General features: G+C 42.9%; 1 protein-coding gene across 9 annotated transcripts in view; it reads left to right on the top strand.

The window, feature by feature from the left end:
• atp8a2 (ATPase phospholipid transporting 8A2) overlaps positions 1–24,163 on the top strand; it is a 50,612-nt gene that overhangs the window by 22,287 nt on the left and 4,162 nt on the right. For 8 of the 9 annotated variants that reach the window (XM_065949105.1, XM_065949104.1, XM_065949103.1 and 5 more), the window contains 11 exons: positions 7,830–8,002; positions 13,209–13,392; positions 14,904–15,014; positions 16,612–16,686; positions 17,006–17,128; positions 17,505–17,583; positions 17,678–17,739; positions 18,219–18,275; positions 20,226–20,333; positions 22,076–22,164; positions 22,352–22,456. In XM_065949105.1, coding sequence (XP_065805177.1) covers positions 7,830–8,002; positions 13,209–13,392; positions 14,904–15,014; positions 16,612–16,686; positions 17,006–17,128; positions 17,505–17,583; positions 17,678–17,739; positions 18,219–18,275; positions 20,226–20,333; positions 22,076–22,164; positions 22,352–22,456 — 1,166 coding nt within the window. Of the gene's footprint in view, positions 1–7,829; positions 8,003–13,208; positions 13,393–14,903; positions 15,015–16,611; positions 16,687–17,005; positions 17,129–17,504; positions 17,584–17,677; positions 17,740–18,218; positions 18,276–20,225; positions 20,334–22,075; positions 22,165–22,351; positions 22,457–23,327; positions 23,359–24,163 lie in introns of all 9 variants that reach the window. The other variant, XR_010664874.1, reaches the window with a different exon arrangement.

Here is a 24,163-nt window from a genome sequence, read left to right as displayed (position 1 = left end):
TTCAGCATTCACATTACTTGATGTTTTCTTGTTATTCCTCATAAATGTTGAATGTAGGAACTGTGTGTTTGAGTATGTGTGTATTTGTGTGTGAGGGAAGCATTTGTAGGCCCAAAGCAAATGTTAAACCTAATGCAGATACATGTATTTACATTTATTTTCGTGTGTCCACTCACACTAGTCGGTCCGTACCGTGCCCAAGCACGCTTGGCCCTCAAAGTCCAGTTCGTTTGTCTGGTGCGAGTGCTCCGTTCCGTGCTCATGCACAGTTCACTTCATTGGCTCTTGCCCTTGTTGGAAGAGGTGTGCTTCAGCCCGGCACAGTTGCTCATGTATGAGCACAAGCACGGGCATGAAACATGGACAGCCTTCCATTATAGAGAAATCTTGCAGTTTTCTGACTGTACCTGGAAAAAAAGTAAAGTAAAGTAGCTTTCATGTTCTCTAATACATTTGACAACCTGTCCCTTTTTTTATTTTTTGAGTCCGCCTGTCTTGTAAACTAAGCACGCTTCATTATCAAGTAAAGCCATGCATGTTGTTGTATTACGACGTTATGTACAAGAGGTAAGCGTGCTCAGGCCCGGTTAGTCCTGGAGCAGTGTGAGAGCAGACCAGCAGGGGAACGGGGGAGGGGGGGCGACAATCATGCTTCAGCACTTCACTGGGCGACTTCGCCTAGTGTGAGTGTGCCCTGAGTCTCTTTGCAGATGGTGGGTGTTTTTACATGGATTTTATAGTCTCTACAGCATGATGGCAGCGTGATGGCATAAGAAACCTCTGTGTGGTTAACGTTGCGTCTTGTTGGCGTCCTGTGTGAAAGGATTTTAATGTTTGTCATGATTTAAAATGTAATTGAGCAACTTCTCACCTATAATTAGTTTGCTTTCCCATATGATGCCAACATCGAGTAAAATAAATATTTAGTATTCACATGCAGCGTAGTTAGGTCTGTAAGCTTCCAGACTTATATATTAAACGCTGGTGAAAAGCCAGACAGCGTGCAAGGCCACTTAGACGCTGTGCAAATTGAGTTTCACAGGGTGCACATTTAATGTCAGGGTATTAACGATACTTGCCTGAGAATTGCATTTGCAATTAGTGCAAGAGGGTGAAATACAAGACAGTTAGCAATCGAAGTGGATCAATTTTAATATAATTTCAGATGATTTTGTTATCATCTTACAGTGTACTCTTACAGTAAACTGTTTCCACTCTCATCGCTGTCTGGTCAATAAAGTCAGGGTCAGAGGCTGAACATTTGGCCATTTACGTAATATATATATAAAAAAGTTGTTTTTGTAATCTTTTCCTTGGATGAAACTGCCTGTTGAGATTTGTCATAAAAGCATCACTTGTCTTCATTGGGAAATATTCTGGTTGTTGGAACAGATGAGGCAAACGTCTTGTTGTGATAAGGTTTGAACATCACCTTTGCACCTACACGTCTGAAAAGAAAAAACTTCTAAACCTCTTCATTAGAAATATGTCCAGAGTGATAAAAGGCCCTTGTGCCGTTTGAATGCCTCGTGATGAGGCAGGATTTGAGGGATTTACGCCTTTGTTGAAAGGTGCTGTCTAAAGGTGAAGCTTCTTGTATAAACATCACATTCTCCTGACGACACGATCATGTGAAAAGTTTACAAACTCACAGATCAGTCCTTTGACTATAACAAAATCAACCTCATATTTAGAGCGGAAAGACACTACAGAATTAACATAACTCTCACTATCACTACAATTATTCTAAATTTGTAAATGTGGTGCTAAAACCACATTCCCAATGCAAAATGCTGACTAAGATTTTCCATTCAGAATATTCCAGCAGCTACTTAAAGGAAAACTCTGGAATCCAACTTTCAGAAACTTTGGCCTCATTACACCGTTTTGGCAAACACTCACTGTTCTGATTCGTCCTTGAGCTCGATTGTGATTGTGTTCCTGCTCCAGGAAAGGTGTTGTTACTGTTGAAGTCTTTGGATTCAATATGTTTCAACACTTACAGGGTATTTAGTAAAGTGGTTGCACTGACACCTTTCTATGAGGCGCTCAGAGACAGAAAGGTTGAAAAAGACGGTTAATATCAAGAACTGTTTTGATACCATGGCAACAAAAATACAAGTCCTTTTGGCACCCGTGGTTGGGAAATCTCTTGTTTTAAAATGACCAAAAATTACAGGCAAACTCCTGCACACTTTCTATAAATGACACAAATACATTGGCAACATTTTGGTACCAAATGGTTGCCAATGTATTTGTACAGTTTAGACAGAGCTCTCTCTCTTTATGTCTCAAGATATGACTGAAGATCTGTAGTGTGTTTTTTTAAAGCTTTTATACTTTTCCATACCATTAATCATGAAAATGAAGGAGATTGTATTCTTTTTAAACACGTGGTATTGAAAAGGATTCAAGTATCGGAAGTTTTGATGACGTTAGACATGAGTGGATTCAACAATCTACAATATGCTTAAGAGAAGTGCACATGTTTCAGTGAGAGTTAATCCTGCTGAACCAGCTTAAGAAAGAATAGACAAACTGCTGCACTGTAACTACATATAAATAAACAGGGGGTAATGGATGCAGATTCACATCCTCTTTGATACAAAATACAATAACGACATCCAGATGATAATGTGGAGTGATCCTATAGACGTAAGAAACATTCTCTCTCTCTCATGTATGACTGTGGCATGTCTGTGTTTGCACGTGGTGTCACAGTCACGCCTGTCAATCCCAACAACTTCCCAGAAGTCTGCTTGAGTCTGGTTCGTCAGTGCTGATGAAAGCGACCCTGCCTTCACAGCTGCACTTATCTCTCACTTAAAATAACTCCCGCTGGCGCAGCTTCCTTATGTATGACGGCCTGTTTGAAAGTTTAACCTGCATGTGAGCCAAAACAGAGACTGCTTATCGAAATCTCACCTCCAGGTTGACCTAATGACCCCATTTTTAAGACGCTCCCCACCATAACTCTCGGTATCGCATCCTTTCTGTCTCTTAGCAGCGCTGAACGCTGATCTTTTGGCCGGATCCTACATTCACCGGTTTTACCAGCAGATCAACCCTCCCCCCCTCCCTCCCTCCCTCCCTCCCTCCCTGACCAAGTTCATTCTCCTCTCCATAACTCCTTCACGCAGCTACCTCCACCTCTGTCAGCACCCTGTCTTTGCATAGGAAGAGATTTCACAGCCACTGTGGTGTGGACAGGAACAATGTGTGTGCGCTAGAGAAGAGCAGGAACAAGCTGTAAAATGTGTGTGTTTATGTGCAGGGGTTTGTTTGTGAGCTAAAGCAGGGGGAGTGTTTATTGTTTTTCATGTTTGAGATAGACAATCTGGATAGAGAGAGAAGAAGGGGGAGCGGAAAAGGGGGGACACTAGACGGAGCCATGTGAGGGCGTTGAGTGAGTGGTAACGCGATCTCCTTTTGGTGCGCCTCCTCATCAAAACAAACCCTGTGAGCAATGCCTCCTGGGTAAACGGTTTGCGACCGCTGAAGCTGCGACAAGCGCCATCTGTCACATGCCACACACAGACCGGCACAAATCTCTGCCCTGTCTGCGTTCTTGTTTAGGTAACGCTGCAGGACACACACAATGTTTGAAATAATCCTCTTTATCAGACTCTTACGTCTGTATATGGATCCGTCTTTCACACTAACACACACACACACACACACACACACACACACTCACACAAAGACACACTGTGTTTAACCTCCATGGAGTGGCACATGATCACCCTCATCAGCTTGATAGTTCTGAATATACATTACAACTAACTTTCCCACAATCCCCCTCTTCTGGTCACACTGCCCGCAGTACAACTCTTAAACAAACAACATCTTTCCTCTCCTCATTAATCATCTTTATGCACACACACACACACACACACACACACACACACACACACACACACACACACACACACACACACACACACACACACACACACACACACACACACACACACACACACACAGACACAATTATAGCGCCTCAACTTTCATGCTCTATTGTTCTGGAATTTTTCAATTTATCCAACAGTTAGAGTCCATATGTGTGTCTGCTTTTTGTTTTATTGGCCGGGGGGGGGCGTGTCTATGTGCATGTGTGTCTATGTGTGTGTGTGTGCATCTGTGTGTGTGTGTGTGTGTGTGTGTGTGTGTGTGTGTGTGTGTGTGTGTGTGTGTGTGTGTGTGTGTGTGTGTGTGTGTGTGTGTGTATGTATGTTTTTGTCTCCGGCAGCAGAGGATGTGGGTGTTTGCACAGATGCACAGTCTGATACTTAAACGGTATATTAAATCTCACTGGTGACAGATTCTGCACTTCAGTTGTGAGCATGTCTTTCCCTCCGCCTTCACTTCACTCAGCAGCTCTCTCGCTCGTTCTTTTTCCGACTGGTCCAGTTTACTCGCACTCCATGTTCTCTGTCGGCTTCTTTTCTTTGTACCGTCTCCCATTTATCTTGCTTAGTGCATTTCTGTTTATATTATAACCTACCCATGTACATTCGTCTTAATGCCACATGTGATCGAGCTCTCTCTGAAAGGAGAGGGTGGCCTGGAACGGATCTACTTTGGACTTTCCCCATCCTTGCTGTGTTCATATATAAATATATATCGATGTATTTATAGATAACTGTGGGAGCAATGGGAGGAAGGGGACCTGTGATATCTCAAACTGCCTTCGTGTCCTGCCCGTTTTGTGATCTAAATATAAACCTGATAAAATTCCATGCAGAAGGGCCTGTGAACACGCTTTACCAAGTTTGGGTGTTTGTGTTTGTGTTTGAGTGTTTCCGTTCTCTCTGAGCTCAGATGCACATGAAAAGTAAACATTTAGCTTGGAACCTAAGAATGCTTGCTGATGAGATTTGTCAAATTGCAACTTGTGCAATCAAAGAATAAAGCATTTTTTTTCCCCCCTCTCCGATCTCCAGAAATAGCAACTTAATTTAGCACGAGAGAGCGGAAAGTTACATACGATTTTTTTCTTTGGTCTTGTGTTTGTTCTCTTTTGGAGTCATGTGAAAAAAAAATCATACCAGACCTTTCGGGGATCTGTTTCTTGTCATCTTTAGTCGCTGTAATTTGTTCTCAGTAAGTATGCAGTTATGTCTGCACTTGATTCATTTTGATAAGATGCTGCCAGACAGTTAGCTCTAAAGCTAACTAGATGTTGTACCTTAGAGGGTTAGGAACTGCAGGGTATCTAATGGTACAATAGGATGCAATACAATCGATGCAATACAATGCGCAATACCATAATGATAACATCAAGATTCAACTACTGACTAACCGATCGATTTCAAGACGATCCTAAAATGATCCATCACGACGTGAAGCCAGGATTCATGTATTTATTCTCTGCAATTTTTGTCAGTTTCACCCCTTATCCTGCTTTCTTCATTCTTTTTCACCGCTTTCTGACATTATTACGCTTTCTTCTTCTTTTTATCCATCCATCAGCTTCTTTTCCGGCCACTTTAAGATTTATAAGCACATGATAAGGTATTAAGGTAATGACGCGGTCAGTCAAATAGCCAAAAGGAAACCTGAGTGCCATATTTCTAAATGAAATCATGGATATTTGGCACCAGCAATTCAATAATTGTATCATGGCTTTGTACAATAGTCATTATTGCACAACTATCAAACAAGACGTGACTTAATTCAAACATGCACAGGATTAAGCCCTGATTGCTGCGCGAGAATCAGAGCACAAACATCCACCATCTCACACACGTCTCAGTATATTTCTGCAGTCTTCTTCCATTGATGTGCTGTTTACTTTGTGTAATGCTGCTGAGGTCTCCGTGTCCATTCCTCTGTGATGAGGAGAGGACAAGCTGAAAGAAGAACTGTGATTCTCTTCTTGCACACTCACAACTCCATTCACACATACACACAATCCCAGTGCACAAACAGACACTCGTAACATGCACACACATGTTTCGCTCCTCTATAAAAACACAATGTACATTACACACACATGTAGACACTTTGACTTTCAGAACTCTTGACAACCTGTAATCTCCTTTAATCCCTTCATTATGTTTTTGTTTTCCTTTCGCCTGTTTGGGGGAAAAAGGTGAATGCAAACAGGAATTCCGGCTTACAAAGAAAAACACACAGCCTCAGGCTGAAAAAACAAGAGCAGGAATTTTTGAGAAGAGGAGGGACACATGTGTGCATCGCTACAAGAAGAGCGACTGCATTGTTCATGATTGTGTTGCTTACATGCATATGTGATTGTGTGTTTGCTGTGTGTTGTCTTTTGCACATGCTAATCTGTGGACAGAGGGGTCAGCGGACTCTTATCGGGTCTGATGGTCAAATGTTTGTGCTCTTTGTGTAGACGACTGGTTTGTGTTTAGTTGTACTGCCCATATTTCTACAAACACGTCCCACCACAGGCCATTTCAATCTTGCGTCATTCCTTGTTTATTATTTGTATACACTGCATTCCACTTGGACAACTTCCAAATTGTCCTTAGACAGACAGACGGCGAGCTCTTTTGCTACACCATTTGACATTACTTTCACCTTTCATTTCATTGTTAAGAGCTAAAAGGAGTCGTTTTTATGTTTTGCATTTATTTTAACTGAATGATTAACAAAACTTCTGCTCGCTATACAAAAGGTTTAAATGGGCCACACAAGGCAAAAACATTGAGCCTCGTTATTAGACCATTTAAATGCTATGAGTCAAAATGGCATCCCATGGAAATCAAACTTGTATTTATCGGAAATGAGGATGTCAGGTGTGTGCGTGCATGTGCGTATGTGTGTGTGCGGTTCAGGCTGGGAGCTTGTAGCGTGCCTGCTCCTCCACATGGTGTTCATTACAACCCAGTGGGATGTTTATTTTCTCTATTAATCCCTGTTCCTCTATTATCAAGAGCACCATCAAAAACTGCCCTAAACTACTGGCCTACAGGCAAGCTGGTATTTTCACAAACACAAGCACACACACACACACACACACACACACACACACACACACACACACACACACACACACACACACACACACACACACACACACACACACACACACACTTTGCTGTCAGAAATAAAAGATTCATTTCACCTCACAACCACCACCACACCAGTCAAGCTCATCCTCTTTGCCTCTCTTTCCTCCAGTTTGTCTGTCAGCCTCTGTGGTGCGTTGTTCCCTTTTGAAGTATAGATTTAGGTCTTCAACATGCCTCCGGGACCTCGTAGCATCAGCGTCTAGAACAACAGTGCACTTTATATTGGCATTCTTAATTGTTTAGTGTACACAGAGGCAAATTCTTTCCGGAGATGAAAGCAGCCTGTGCAACCAGCAGCACATGTCTTCCATTTACCACCAGTGGTTTTGACCTTTCAACAAATTGGTTTAAGTGTTTTGATGTGTGTGTGAGATTTGTATTTTTCACCACTTTGTGAAGCCACAATATCTCCACAAAAAAAACATAAAACCTCAATTTGTGGTTACGTAGAAGCGCTGCTGCCAGATTTCATAAATAGAAGATTATTTTTTAGGTGATATTAAAGGTTATGATTGATATGAATACAGAAGAGGATTTAAGATGGTGGGGATGCTGGTACATAGTGGTGAGGTTTTAGGGTTGAGGTTAGGGTTTCTCTTTCGGGGTGGGTGGTGTGTTTGTGTTGCTGACTGGAGAGGAAATGTAGTCGATAAAACTTTAAAAGCGTGGTGATTATGTGTGAAACCATCTCTCACCAGTCTCTGAAGCTGAGTTCATAAAAACTGTGCTCCTCTCTAAAAATACAAAAAACCCCAAACCCTCTTCTCTGTCCTTGTCTCCTTACAGGCTACTCGCGCCACCTTGACAGCCCACTGCTCATCCCTAGGCGACTCCCTCAGGAAGGAAAATGAGCTGGCGCTGATCATCGATGGTCAGACGCTGAAATACGCGCTGTCCTTCGAGCTTCGCCAGGCCTTCCTGGACTTGGCGTTGTCATGCAAAGCTGTCATCTGCTGCCGGTAGGAAAGATAATTCATACTACACACACACACACACACACACACACACACAAAAGCATAGGCTAGAGTTATTTATAAAGAATCTGTGCAGGCCTGAAAAGCCTGAAAAAGTTTGAAAAGTCAGCGCTGTACTTTGTGCGCAGCAGAATCTTGAAAAGAAATTGACAATTTGTCTTGGTTGTCTATGACGACATTTAATTTCATTGAACGATGGGAAGGCGAAATGCCTATTTCCTATAAAAGAAGAAGTCAAATGGAAGTCTAGAAAAGTGGCAAACATCCTGTAATCAAAAACATATTGACAGATACACAGGATTATTTGCGTAAGTGTGAAAACACCTGTGTACAAAGAGGTCTTTGCGGTTGAATATCTATGTTTTTGGCCTTAAGCGCATACGTAATAGAAAGAGGAAAAAAAAACAGACACTGTTTTTTTCAAAGATATTTTTTTTTGCGCCAGTTTTGCCTTTATTAGATAGGACAGCTGAAGAGACATAGGAGATGTTGGGAAAAGAGAGTAGGGGGGATGACATACGGCAAAGGGCCGAGGTCAGATTCGAACCCACAGCTGCTGCAACGTGGACTAGAGCTTCTGTACACGGGGTGCACGACATAACTGCTAAGCGATCCGGCTCCCCAAAATCTTAATCAGTCACAGAGAAGTTCTCAGTGTTTTTATGTGCATAAAAGACAGAGAACATTGTCAGTTTGTGTATGCACGTGCAGGTCTGCATACCTGCTTGTGTGTGTGTGTGTGTGTGTTGTGTGTGTTGTGTGTGTGTGTGTGTGTGTGTGTGTGTGTGTGTGTGTGTGTGTGTGTGTGTGTGTGTGTGTGTGTGTGTGTGTGTGTGTGTGTGTGTGTGTGTGTGTGTGTGTGTGTGTGTGTGTGTGTGTGTGTGTGTGTGTGTGTGTGTGTGTGTGTGTAAAGGTTGTCTGTTGCCCTCGGTCAGCAAATGAACCAGAATGATAAAAGCATGTCTCGCTGCACAGCAGGAGGAGTAATGTGATACACTACGCTGCATGGAAATGTCAAAGCCATGACTCATTTACTGCTGGTACCTCTGGATGGGCACCAACACACACACACACACACGCACACGCACACACACCCATAGCTATTCTACATTTCCATTCATTCACTCTGTTCATTGAATGTTTACTGCATGAACCCATTTTTGGTCATGTTTCATTCAACGCCAGCTGTGATGTTTAACTAAAGTGTTTCCACTCGTCTTTTGTTTGCCCATGTGTGCGTATGTGAGTGTGTGTGTGTGTGTGTGTGTGTGTGTGTGTGTGTGTGTGTGTGTGTGTGTGTGTGCAACCAGCAGGGAAGTAATTGACTCTCCCTTGCATAGCCAGCCCATATCCGGACTCAGGTCTCACAGGCCTCGCTACAGCCTCCAGCTTTCTTACTTCCATCCTTCACCCCATCCTTTTCTCTCTCTCTCTCTCTCTCTCTCTCTCTCTCTCTCTCTTTCTCTTTCTCTCTCTCTCTCTCTCTCTCTCTCTCTCTCTGTACCTCGTCCATTTCTCTATCTCACTACCATTGTTAAGGCTGGGTATCTTAAGACTTTTCTTACAGACCCGTATTGGTCCATGTGTCCATGAAACAAAAGTAGTTTGCATCACATGTAAGGTCCACTTTGTTGTTAGTTTCGGATTTAAAGCCAACATTTGGCCAATTTGAGAACATTTTCCAAAAAAAAGGGGATGTGGACTTTAGTGACAGGTCACCATCAGGGTCCTATTATCATATCTCGACACATACCGGTACTGCTTCTCTATGGGTGAGTTAGTCAAGTTTGCTTGTCTACAGCGCGTTTGTTCCCCTTGAAGGACCGGCAAAACTTTTATTTATACAATGATTTGCCAACTTTGTCTTTGATAAGGCCAGTTTGAGCATGTTGTATAAACAGCTAGTTCGTACGCAGTTTATTATATTCTTAAGATGTTTATTATTAGTGCTGCACCAGTTGAACATTGGTATTGGCCGGTATTGGCCCATTGGCATATAATGTGGCATGCAGCTATGTCAGTAGATGATGTGTGTAGGGGTCTGGGATAAACTGTCTTATGGACTGTACAGCATGTGTGTGAAAGTTGACAGTTTGAGAACGCGTGTGAGGGTTTCTCAGGCTGCACACGTACGCACGGCTTCCTTATTTCACTGCGGTTTGTTTATCGGAGGACTTAGAGGCAGCTCATTTTCTGCTCAGCTCCACCATGAAGAGCACTGGGAGCCTTTCATCTCTCCAGCGCCACTTTAAACACTGCTGACAGTGTCTGGGGTTTGTGTAGAGGAAAGGTAGAGTAAGACAGAGAGACAGCGATATAGAGAGATTTGTGGTCAGAGGCAGACGAACGCACACACACACACTCACTTCAGACGCTGTAACAGGAGAAACAAAGAGCAGAGGCTGATCCCATAATTCAGCAACAACTACACAGGCCAACACTCTCTCTGAGGTTTCCCCCTGGAAATACAGGCGAGGGGGGCAGGAAGTGTGTTTTTGCATGTGTGTAAATTGTGTGTATTTGGACACACCTCTGTATGAATACTAAGCGGACCACCCAGCTCTGTGATTTCAACCTGAACAGGACATTTTCCCTCCTACATATTCATAGACGATAGACCATCTTTATGACCTGTGGGCTCCAACTCAATGTGTCTGTGTGTACGCGTGTGTGTGTGTGTGTGTGTGTGTGTGTGTGTGTGTGTGTGTGTGTGTGTGAAGGGTAATACATCTGCTCATAATTTCATTTTGTCATATCTTTATCAAAGCATCATATTGTTTTCCGTATTCATGTGATGGCTCATGCAGCTGCACATAATTAGATTTTTGTAATATCATTATCAGAGCTCTGGGGAGCATGGAGAGGATTTAAGAAAACTCTGTACTCGACCCAAGCACAGAAACATGTTATTGTCAAAGTGACTCAAAGTACTTAATTTTATATAACAACCTCAACTATCCTATCCCAAAATACTGTGAAGTGTTTTGGTGTCATACTGTACATAAAGCACTAAATGTGGAAGTCCTGTACTGGAGGAATTAAAAGAGGCTTTGTTAGATCCCTGTATCAGTTTTCTCCATGTCTCCTCCTTTGTAGATACATTTGTTTTCTCTTTTCAGATTGCAGGTAGTAAGAGGGCGACTCACTTAAGCTGTTCAGCTTGTGACTCACAGGCTCAAGGAACGCCTCCTCATACAAAGCATGTTTTGAAAGAAGCGATGAAAACAAATTAAAGGCTGGTCACGGTTCAGAATTCAGCTTCTAAAAAACACTAACAAACTTAGGGTAGATGGCTCTAATTTTTCTCACTCAGGCTCAACATGAGATCCTGCAGCTCCTGAATTATCATTCTCTGATGTGTCTCTCTTTAAAAAAAAACTTGGAATAACTTCACAAATAAAAGACTAGTAGCCAAATTCATGTGAAACACCGGATGATGTCAAATGAAAAGAGCCCTCTCCTTTACTTGTCAGTGCTTCACAAAATTAGCGTCATGATCCGATCAGATGTTCCGTTATAGCAACTTGACAGACCTGTGTTTCTGTTTCCAATGTGATGAATGATCTTTAGAGTTCAGTTTTTAAAGCAACATATGCGTAACGTTTAAAAAGGGGACGTTTTTATGACATCCAATGAATTTATCCTCTGATAAGGAAGACCATGTGAGACCACACTAAGCTCCAGAGCATCCACTCATTGGCCAATATGGCACAGACGACCTGCAATTAGCCATTCCACCCAAAATCAAAGTTTTTCTCAAAACTTGTCCCGTTAAGAAGAGCATTTCGAAGCAAACTGAATGTTACTGTAAAATGTAGAAAATCAATATATTCTTAGTAGGGCTGTCAGTATTAACGTGTTAATTCAGATCAATTAAGGTCTGAAAGGAATCCATTCATTTTTTTAAATCACATTATTTGAAGGTAATATCCCCTCGTGACATCAGAACTTTTTACTTTTTTTTACCTTTTAGCTGTTTTCATTTACTTTTTGATCCTTAACCAGTTCCTTTTTCAGTAGTTAAGTCAATGTTGTAACCCTCTAACTACCAGAAGTTCTTTACCTTATCTTTAAAAGAAAAAAAGCAGGTTCGACTTCAAACAGGAAGTAAAGTGCCCTCAGCTTAAGATAGTACAAACATTCAAAATAAAAGCCTGACAAAAACCTTTTTTGTAAATGCAAAATAATGGAATTTCAAAAATGTAAAATGATGCGATTCGTTCTTCAAATTCAGCGAGTCATTGTGTTTAAATTTGTAATCTTTTGACGAAGCAAACCCAACATTGAAAGACCATTTCCTGTTTTTGATTTTTTTCTCCCTGCACCATAGCGTCTTTATGTGGGGGGAAAACAGCCATTTCAAAATCTCTTTTTTAAAGCCAAACTTAAAACCAATACAACATAGAGCACTGTGCAAAGCTGGTTTAACATAAAGGACCATAAAGTGAACAAAAATATGTCCACAGTACTTTAGTGAATACAGTATAACATCTCACTATTGTCTCTCGATGCCCCTGAGGGAAGTGTGTGTAACGGAGCCTCCATGGGTCCTCCATTGTCAGTGAAGAGACAGAACTGGTTATGAGCAGGGGGATCAGTGATACAGGTCAAGAGGGTGGAGTAACACTGGAAGGTCCCTGAACACACACACACACACACACACACACACACACACACACACACACACACACGCACACACACACACACGGGTATAAGTGCATACACACACTTATATTACCACATCAAACGTTACCTACCCAGCATCTTATTAGCAGAACAGTGAATCATTGTTTCCTCATATCCAGTGAGGAGCAGTAAACACAAGTCTGCAAGAGTGTGTGTGTGTGTGTGTGTGTGTGTGTGTGTGTGTGTGTGTGTGTGTGTGTGTGTGTGTGTGTGTGTGTGTGTGTGTGTGTGTGTGTGTGTGTGTGTGTGTGTGTGTGTGTGTGTGTGTGTGTGTGTGTTTCTTTCTTTTTCCATTTTAACAGTTTCCCTCTCTTATTCTCCTTTCCAAATTGCTCATGCATTTTATTACTTTTAACTTTGGTGTTTTTCTTCTTTCTCACAGCTTTCTAATCTTCTAACGTCCCCACCTCTAATTTCCTTCTGCTTACAAACAGCTTTTTTTTTTTTTTTTATCAACCAACCATCTCTTAACTCTCTTCTTTTTTTTTTGGTACCGTCTCTGCAGAGTCTCTCCGCTGCAGAAGTCAGAGATTGTGGATATGGTGAAGAAGCACGTCAAGGCCATCACGCTGGCGATAGGCGACGGCGCCAACGATGTGGGCATGATCCAGACGGCTCACGTCGGAGTCGGGATCAGTGGCAACGAGGGCATGCAGGCCACCAACTCCTCTGACTACTCCATAGCACAGGTGGGGATGCAGCTGTAGCATGGAGACCCTTAGAAGTTATGTTATCGGTTATACGTACAGTTACAGGCTTTAGAAATAGATAATAGATTCTTGCTTGAAGACACTGAATCGGCTGATCCTGACCTATAACCCCCCTAGAGAGGGAACAACTGGAAGGAGAATCTACTTACAGGAGTCACTAGCAGTTACAGCATCTTGTATCAGCCCTTCTAATACAGCTTGGATGTATTTAATTGAACAATTTAATCAATCACTTAAGCGAACAGCGGATGCTTATCTATGTACACCAACATTTCTCCATTGTATAAGTCAACAGATATCCCAACCAGGTCAGCGTAGCTCCCATTATAGCTTGGTAGATTAGTCTGTTATGTTGTCTTCCTGGTGGATTCATTAGAAAAGAATGGCAATTAAGACGGTTGGTTAATCATTCAGAACATTAATTAATTTTGAACAATCTCACGTTTCAGCTCCTTAGGCATGAGGAATTTTCTGTTCTTTATATTGCTGAATTAAATATCTTCAGATTTTGCACTGATGGTCACAGAACACAAGAAGTCCCCACAGGCTCTGAGATAATGTCAGCGTAACTGGTTTTTAACTTTTTTTTTTTTTTTTTTACTTAGGTCTAGTTATTCTAATGAGACTCATGAGATCATATCATGATGTGAGAATGATATGCACGTTCTTGTTAGCCTAGCTCTAGACTCATAGTTCTTATGTCTATTCTGTGTTTTCTATGTTTTACACAGTCCATGTGTGTTGGAACGAGTTTCTCCTTAAATTGCAATGAATTGCTCTGTCGTATTTCTAAGTCTAGTCCGTTAATCATGTGTTTGGCCTATCATGACAACCCAACGTTAAAGCGAACGGGATGAAATGCGACCAGAGGACTTTTCTAATTACCGCGGAGTCCAACACATTCTATCACTTTCACCGTCTGAGTTGTTTATCTCTTTGCCTTTGGGCATCTTATCAGTGTGTCTCCTCTTGTCTCAACCTTCTCGTCTGCTAGTCACATTCTTGCCTTTTTCTCTGTTACCTTTCTAAAGCCGCTTTTCACACACGCACTGCGCTCCTGAAATCTGCCTGAGAGTTTTCGGGAGGGGTGCGTGTGGCTGAATTCTTCACTCCAACCAGTCTTTTTCCTGCCAGCCTCATTGTTAAACTTCCACTAGAAGTTGGGGTGAGCCAACATGTAAACACAGCAGGTTATATTCCAGAAAACCTGTCATCCTAGTTCTGCACTCTTGTGCGCCATTTGCCATCTTGGGTATGTCGTAAACAATTAACTGTGGTTTCAGAAGCGTCCTTTTACGCCCCCCCCCCCCCCCCCCCCCCCCCCCCCCCCCCCACCTCCACCCCATTAGGGGCATGTGTGAAAAGGGGAACTTTCTAGACATTTTTAGCAGTGTTTGTATCAGAGGGCCTCCTCTTATTTCTTCATTATCATCCCTCTATTTACAGTACTAAATCTTTTTTTTTCTACTCTCCTCCTCTCTGATTGGTAGTTCTCCTACCTGGAGAAGCTCCTTCTGGTCCACGGGGCGTGGAGCTACAACCGTGTCACCAAGTGCATCCTCTACTGTTTCTATAAAAATGTGGTCCTCTACATTATAGAGGTAAGAGCCTCACACACACACACACACACACACACACACACACACACACACACACACACACACACACACACACACACACACACACACACACACACAAAGACACACACAGTTACATTAACAGAGACGTTTTGCAGCTGTTTGTCGACATGACTGACATTGATGGACGAGGTGCCCTTCTGGTGTCTGCTTTCTGTCTCTTTTGCACAACACACACACACACACATGCACAGAAAAAGACGTGTGTTTAGATCAGCAGTTCAGAGACATTGGCTCCAAGGGTCGACAGCTTTGTGTGTGTGTGTGTGTGTGTGTGTGTGTGTGTGTGTGTGTGTTTCATGAAGGGGCTCGCTGCCGCTCTGGCCTGCCTGTTATGAGGGGTATTTGTCAGCTGTGCTCAACCCTCCTACAACTCTGTCTGACATTAAGGATGCCAGCAGGTGCAGGTCCTCATGGGAGCCACAGCCTGGAGACTACTGTCCCGTTCACACCACTACCAGTGTGTGTGTTTTAATGTGTGTGTTTCCATGATTATCTCACATGATTGGCTCCTGCAGAGGCTCTACAGGCCAAAGGTTGGAGGCTTTCTCTGTCCACTTGGTGGAGAGAGAATAAGGGGGATGGTCATGTGTGCTTTTTGTGTATCTGACCTCAACCCTGAGCTATATGCTCCGCTTCACTGTACACCCAGGAATGCCACAACTCCCACCACCAGCCCAAAACATTTCACTATCAGCCCTCAGATCAGCCTGTGTCTACTCTGTGTGTGTGTGTGTGTGTGTGTGTGTGTGTGTGTGTGTGTGCGAGTGCATGGAGGTGATAATGAAGGTTCCCCTGGGCCAAAGTCACATTTAGACATTGTGTTTTGGCATTATAACTTCTGAGAAGTCAGAGAGTGGTTACCAGGCGACAGCCTGCATGAGGAATTTATAGCTCTCTGCCAGATGATGTAGTTGAGCTATATGAAGTGACATTGCAATTCTCGCACGTTTTACATCTAAAAAAATCACTGTAACAATGCTGGAAAAAACGAGTTCTCTGAGTCTGACATCTTTTTTTATTATTCTAACATAGAGCGCGCACAAAGGGGAACCAGTGCCACAATAATAAGCATCAACAGGCTAGGATCACGATCACGCACTACAGAAGAGTGTAGACTATTTTCTATAAGATATGTGAAAAGAATACATTTATAAAACCTTAAAACCCTAAATTCAGATCCTTAAAATTGGACTCTAGCAACAGAAATAACCAACTATGAAGTGAATAACACGTTTGATTTTTGATTTTCTTCCATATGACGATTTCTGAAAAGGTATTCTAGAGTAGACAAAGTACATAATGCTCCATGTTCTACTGCAATCAACGTTATACTAGCAGCGGCCGTGTTCAAAGTTGAAAAAAGTCACTGTTCGACCTCTTTTGAGATGGATGAGATGATTTATTAATTTATTATTTTTAAGATAAGATACTCACATAAACATTTAGAATAAAAGAGGCGCACATTTGGCCATGTCTCCTTTGTTTCTACTATCAGTCCCTCCCTAAGGCAGATGTACCCCCTGCTTTTGTTCCTCTCATCCCTCTCTTTGTGTCCCAGCTCTGGTTCGCCTTTGTCAACGGGTTCTCTGGCCAGATCCTCTTTGAGCGCTGGTGTATAGGCCTCTACAACGTTGTGAGTATCCATCACTGCTCCTTCTTAAATTGTGTTACTCTTTTCTGTTTCTCCACTTTCTCAGCCCCTTGTGTCCTCCCGTCCCTGTTGACGTAAAGTCTGTCTTTACCTATCTATCCATTCATCTCGCTCTACTTCGTCTCCTTATCCCTGCTCCTCTTAGTGTGTTTTTCTTGTGTTTTGCTGTCTGTCTGCTGAAACCTTCCGGCTCCACATTTTAAACATTAAGGAATTCCTTTAAACGCAGACAGTCTGATTGTCCACCTAAACCCCATTATTCAAGAATGCTGCTTATGTGTTTATTTTGCGTGTGATGCAGATATTTACTGCGCTGCCGCCGTTCACTCTGGGGATATTTGACCGGCCGTGCAGCCAGCAGAACATGCTCCGATTCCCCCAGCTCTACCGAATTACCCAGAATGCCGAGGGCTTCAACACCAGGGTATGTGCAAACAAGTCACAGTCGGAGAATACCGAGTGGTGCTAGCTGTTTGTTTGGGACGCGGGCTAGTCAACAAAAGAGTGGCAAGGAGACTGGGATGTTTCCGTGGCAACCTAAAATAACATTCAGCGGGCCGGAATAAGAAAGTCTTTCTTTTTAGAGGGTTCACCGGCAACCCCACCTACTGTACTGTACTGTGTGTGAGTTTGTTAGTGTAAAGTACCGGAAGGCACTTTTGATGACGTGAATACTGTGAAAGTTGTATGTAACTATTAGAAGTAGTTTTTTTTTGTGTGTGTGTGCGCATATATGTGCTTTGGAATAAGTTTGTCCTGACATGTTTTCCTCTACTTTCTCCTCTGTCCATCCCTCTCAGGTGTTTTGGGGTCACTGTATCAATGCACTGATTCATTCAATTATTCTCTTCTGGTTTCCGCTCAAAATGTTAGATCATGGTAAGTAAACACACAGAGTTATTCTTCCACTTTCTCATCACTCTTGCTTGTTCGACCTAGTCATGAGGCATCTGTGTTTGTTTGTTTCCCTCAGACTCTCCCTTCAACAACGGTCAGGGAAATGACTACCTGTTTGTTGGAAACATGGTGTACACAGTAAGCTCTACACTTGTCTGCCATGTGCCTTGTCTGCGATCTGTTTTTAGTTCTCTCTTTTGGCATAGAGATTGTTGGACAAACACAGCATTCGTGTACTCACCGACACTGTGCTGCTTCCTCTGAGACATTTAAAGTCTCCAGTCAATCTGAGCTCGTCTAGCCAGCCTGTCTCCTCCAGGCACTCATCCATCTCTTTGCTGTATTCACTTCTCTATCTCACACTCTCTCAATCATCTCGCTCCCTGCAGTCTAATGTGAACGTCAGTGGTGTTTATTTGTTGTGTTGTGAGCGTGTAGACTACAGGGGGGCTGTAGGGGTCCTGAGTATTTTAACAGACATTGCTGAGTTTACTATACAGCATTAATGTTTATTATCTCCACAGTCGCACACTAATCTTCCTTCTCTGTTTTTTATTTGCCCCTCCCTCTCCTGTGTGTGTGTGTGTGTGTGTGTGTGTGTGTGTGTGTTTGTGTAGTATGTGGTAGTTACAGTGTGTCTGAAAGCTGGAATGGAGACCACCGCTTGGACCAGGGTAGGAACAGTAACACACTCTACTGTTTGGCACCACATGTTCTGTATTTTACTCAAGCGTTCATAGATAAATAGGAGTGTGTGGGGGGGGACGGGGCTCTGCCAGGATTTCAGTGTGGGGTTCTCAGATAACCCAATTTAAATGTGTCATAGTCAGGAAAGACGTGGGAAAAGACTTGACTTACCCTGATCTTGTGGTGGAGGTTTTGGATTCTCCACTGCAGTTGCTTTGCACCTTTTCTTCAAACAAGTTTAGTCTATCTAAACATTTATAGAAATTAAGTAAAATGACCGACTATAGATTAAAAAAATGACTAAACAGTTCAAGTATCTCAAAGGTACTTAGAGTTAGAGTTTGCATTAAATATTACCCAAAAAGAATCTTTGAGGTCTAACCAAGCAAAAACCTCTGGTGTTAAAAATTACACAAGTGGAGAAGTGCAAAAAAAAGTTCAGTAATAGAAGTGTTTACAGGCCGTTTTAATAAATAGTTTTTCCTTATTAATGAAAACTCAAACTAAACTCAAAACATTTGTTGAGGTGCGCTGGATAGGCTAGCTAGCGGTTATGTCATGCGCCACATGTACATAGGCTATAATACTCGTGGGTTCCAATCTGATCTCGTCCCTTTGCTCCAAATGATCCCTCACTCTCTCCTCCAAGCATTTCCTATCTCTCTTTCGCCGACCCTTATCTTATACGATATTTCATTTCATTCTGCCTCTCTATCACATGACAGCAGGTCTTGGGTCCATCGACACTGCTTAAGTCGGTGGCCCACACTTTCAGGAGACATACAACAGGGAGACCAACACATAGAAAAATAACCCCATGTAGGTTTAAAAAGTGCTTTAAGTGTCTGAACTATGACAAATCCACATCATGGCTGCAGAGACAAAGCACATCTCAGTAAAGGAGAAAAACAGTTGCGAGAAGAACAGACGGCCATCTGTTAGATAAACAGTTTATACAGAAACATAAGAGTGCAACAGATTCAGTTCAACATACTTAACCCAGATGCCCTCATTCCATTCAAAGACTGTCCTGTTCAAGTCATGAGAAATGTATTTTACCCTCATCTGTATGGTTACGTCAAAAGTTGAAACACTACGGTCTAGTGATACACATTTCTGCACATACATCTAATACCTGTATCATTGATCACTTTGTGGACACTCCCTTTAATGTTTCCAAGATTTACCCTCTACATGCCCCAGTTTCATTCTCTATTAAAATAAGACTTACACAATCGAGGGCTGCGCAGTGTTAGGTCATGGAGATGAGAAGTGAGAAATAACCTGTGTTGGGTCCAGTTCAATCTGAAGCCCCTCTCCCCTCCACACTGTTGATGTAAGCAGCTCAGAAAATGTTGCTGGTTACTAATAAAACATACTAGATGGTAAAAAAAAAATGCCAGATGTACCATGATAATTCACAAACTCATGATATCATGATTTGATGATTTGTTTATTTATTATAAGAACTGAGCAACATAATAAACATCAGTCTAATAAAAATGGATTTAAACATGCCAGAGCATTGGAACACAGGGAGCAGAGATGGGTGTTGAATTTAGGACAACAGTAGCCCGGGGCGTGATGGGAGACATGATTTGGCTCCTCGCTGATGTCAGAGAGAGAGAGAGACAGAGAGAGAGAGACAGAGATTGGCAGGATGCACAGAAGGGCGCTGACACTTTAGCCCGCTCAGCTGTCCGCACAACAGCCTGGCAGTAATGAAGCAGGGTCTCGCTGGAATTCACACAGTGTCGCCTTTCAGCAGATCACAGAGAGCAGGATGAAGACAGGGGAAGGAGGGAGGGAAAGGTTGTGTATATTCGGATGAGCTGTATGTAAACTATTTGATCGCACGCTGCCTCTCATTTCTCTATTGATCTCCATCACCTGCTGCTCTTCTTCTTTCTTTCTTTCTTTCCTTCTCTCTGCTGTAGTTTTCCCACCTGGCTGTTTGGGGAAGCATCGCGCTCTGGATGGTCTTCTTCGCTGTCTACTCCGCCATCTGGCCCACCATCCCCATCGCCCCTGACATGCTGGGCCAGGCAAGTCACACTATAAACACGTGTCACTCATTTCAGTAACAGGGGGTGAGGGGGGTTAAAATAGCTCTCACCTCTACATCTCTTTTCTGCAACCACCACCTGCCCCTCCCTTGTTCTTGGTTGCAAATACATGGCGCCTACGAGACTCACCTCTTGGGTGTTCCACGTCGGCACTGCTGGAGCCCAGGGGGAGATTTATGCCCTGCCAGGCCCCCCCCCCCCCCCCCACACCAGGCTTCCCGCACCTGCTGCGTGTCACCCGAGCCCCGGTCTTTTACTGCCCTCTGTGGAGGTGTTGACTCAAGAGGGTGGGCTGCTGCTGCTGCTGCTGCTGGGGATGATGATGATGAGGGTGTGCGTGTGGACCCCTTGATTGGGAGACTCATTTCAAAGTTTGGGGATCAGAGGGGGGCTGAGGTGAGGTGCCCCACTGAGTGGGCAGAGAGCCGTGGGGAGGGGAACAGGGTCGTCTAAACTCCCCTTAGCCCATTAATTCAATTTGTGTCAGAAATCAGGAATGCGGTCAAATATCTCTGCAGCTGCTCAGACTAACTGGGGAATGGTCAGAGACACTCAACCACCAATCCCCCCCCAATCGTCCCCCCTAACTGCCCTATTACCGCTCTTATTTCCCCTGCTCCTGCTATCTATATTTCCATCTGTCCATGGGGGATGTAATGGAAAAGAGCGGTGCATTTCTGCTCTGAATAGCTGTGTGTGTACGTTAGTGCATATAGAGCATTGTGGACCAACAGTCTGTAGGTCTGGACAGAACGAATCACAGAGAGCCACAAGGCATGCCTCCACTCTCGCAGTGTAAAAACCATGTGATACAATGTGTGTCCACTGCTCACAGCATGTTAGGTGTGTGTCCCATACAGAAAGACAGAAGGATGAGTGAGTTGGATCTTTTGTGGTATGGTTGTGATTCCAGCTGCTGAAGAGGATATTTCCTAATGGTTTTCTGATTCATTTTCCCTGTTTCCTCCACCTCTGGGAACTGACTTGTCTCTGTATCTCTGTATCCGACACAGCACACAGGAAGCACATGATATGGGTAATAAAGAAGAAGCTGGGGCGCATAAAGTGTTTGTGAATGTTGACATGTGCTAAGAGACAAAGACTACGGACGGCCCTGTGAAACAGAACAGAGCTCTTGGAGGATAAGCAGAGCAAAGATATTGGGTAATGAGGGGGAAACGGAGGGATTACAGTCCAGGGCGAGGACAAGCATTAAGATACTGTTGCTTATAACGACAGAAAGTTGAGAAAGAGTAGTAGGAGTAACAGGGAAGGAGGCAGACGGACAAATTGAGACACTGCTTAAATGCATGATTAATCCTCAGAGGCACACTGGGGAGGGGGTTAAAGGTCAATGAGGCTGGCTGCAGCTGGACTGCAGAGATGGTTCGGGGGGGGATCTGTGATTACTCACATGCATTTTTAGGTTTGAGCCTCATAGAAGTGTCGCATTTCAGCTGCTGGAACACTGTTAAATCCAGTTAGTGGTTTAGATGTGCTGTGAGAGAAAGCTCTTAACTATGTTTGACTAACATTAAAGCTATTGAACTCTGGCTAACTTTTTTTTTTTTTTTTTTTGCTGTAAAATGCTTTAGATATGCCGTGTCTCACATTTATGACTGACTTTCCCACATACTGTATGTTTCTCTGTGCTTGGCTAATACTTGGTTTGAATTAATGCACGAGTGAAATAAATGGAGCCTGTGTGTTCGTCATTGCAGGCTGGCAAGGTGATGCAGTGCTGGCACTTCTGGCTGGGCCTGGTCCTGGTGCCTACTGCGTGTTTACTCAAAGACTTTGCTTGGACGGCGTAAGTAGAACACATTTCATACAAATACCCAGGAAATCCATACTGAGACTATTTAACAGAACTGAAGCGTTTACATAACCCGCATTGAGTCTGTGTCAACACTTACGTACTCTTATGAATCACATGTGTCTGCATGCACTCAAACTTTCCTTCTTAAGTCTGATGGGCTTCTCTCTCTGCTTTGCAGCACACGTCGCACTGTGAGGAAGTCTCTCCTGGAGGAGGTGCAGGAGTTGGAGGCCCGGGCTGTCGACCCCGGGGCAGCTGTACTGAGGGATGCCAGCGGCCGCAGGTATGGAAAGCATGCCGTGAAGCATCCTGGGAGCTCACCTGCATCCACGTCCAGTTTCATTTCTGTCACCAGTCAGTTTAGTCATTGATTCTGTTTTACTTCACAATTTTTAAAAGTAAAAATATGAGTAAGTGGGTATCCCACGTTATAACAACTGCATTAGCCACATCTGTAATCAGATTTAAAGCAACCCAATACAACTGCTCAATGATCAATTCTACATGAAGCTGTGTGTTAAGATTAAAAATGTACATGTGTTTTATTGAGAAAGTTTATTGAAGTGGACTGCATTATACAACTAGGTGTTTTTCTTATTTTTAAAAGATGAGAGGGGAAGGAACATGTGGGTAATTAGAATCTAATTTTGTTATACAACACCATCTCGTACTACACTATTAAATAACGATCTTAACACCTTAACACCGTAACACCTTCCAGAGATGTTGACCAACAATGAACCATTACAAGCTTTGTAGTGGAAAAATACATGTTAGAGCTGTTGTCCTGGGTTGCATCAGACTGTAATACTGAAGCTAAGAAAGTGGGCGTATGAGTGCATTTGTTTGTGTGTAAGAAGATGAACAGCACTTAACTCCCCCGGTGGTGCCATCCACAGGGCCGAAGCAAAGGCTGAGGTCCCGTAGCTCCAGAGCGGTCAAATGCTCACAGAGGTAGTTTCTTGGTTTGCAATGTCCCACTGAGGAGCTGCTGTGGAGTGACTCTTGCTTGTTTTGAGTTCACACCCTTCTCTTTTAAAAAAAAAACATCTTTGAATCACTTGCTCCCCTTTGTTCTCTGCATGATTTCAAATGTTTGATTTATTTTCTTATGTCTTGTTCTGCTACACCTTCATGTCTGGATTGCTTCATAGATGGATCAATTTGAACTGCTGTACCGACCTGGTGTGTCTTCTGGTTTTGTGTGTAGTTCTCTCACTGTGATTTAGCTTGTGTGTATGGTGTCACCAGAGCTGTGTTAGAAGCAGTTGTATTGTGTATTTTATTTTTGCCCAAGTTATACAAACAGTATTCTGCTCTTTAGATTATATAGGCTTGACAATTTGTACCAAAGTATATTTATTGAGAGGTACTTTAAACATCAACTTCAAAACATTTTAGAGCCGTATTATTGTCCACTTGAGGCCGGCTGCTAAAGCATAGATTGTATAAAACATGAATGCAGTCTCAGTGACGTCACCCGTTGGTTTCTGATGAGGCACTTTGAGGCACAACAATGGTGGTCTCCATGTTGGAAATACTACCTCATCCTTACTTTCAATCAATTTAGAAACCAGGAATAAGGTGGAGATGAGGCAGGTCTAAGCCTCCTGTCCAACAGCTTCAACGTACCCAACCGTCAGTCAGCTCATTCAAGCCTTTTTCAACTCATACAAACAAAACACATTTATTTATAAAAATAAAAAAAACCTGCACAGATTTTTCCTAAAAGGAGGGACCGAATCCATTTTTATAAACAAGGCTGTAAACATCTCTATTTCTGCTGTTAAAAAAAATGCCATTTTATGCACTTCTGTGTTGTCTTAATTTTCAACACCTAAGGTCTCCACTTGTGCCAAAGCCAAGGAATCCCCAATTTCAAAAAGTACAACTTGGTGTTAAGTAGAGTCAGATTTGAATGAGTCCGTCATAAAGTCAAGCTGCTTTCTGAACAGCACTGGAGAAGTAAGTGGTTTGTTTTCATGTTAAG

This window comes from Labrus bergylta, chromosome 20, assembly GCF_963930695.1.
Source record: "Labrus bergylta chromosome 20, fLabBer1.1, whole genome shotgun sequence".
NCBI lineage: Eukaryota > Metazoa > Chordata > Actinopteri > Labriformes > Labridae > Labrus > Labrus bergylta.
This window is presented reverse-complemented; position numbering and strand designations above follow the sequence as displayed.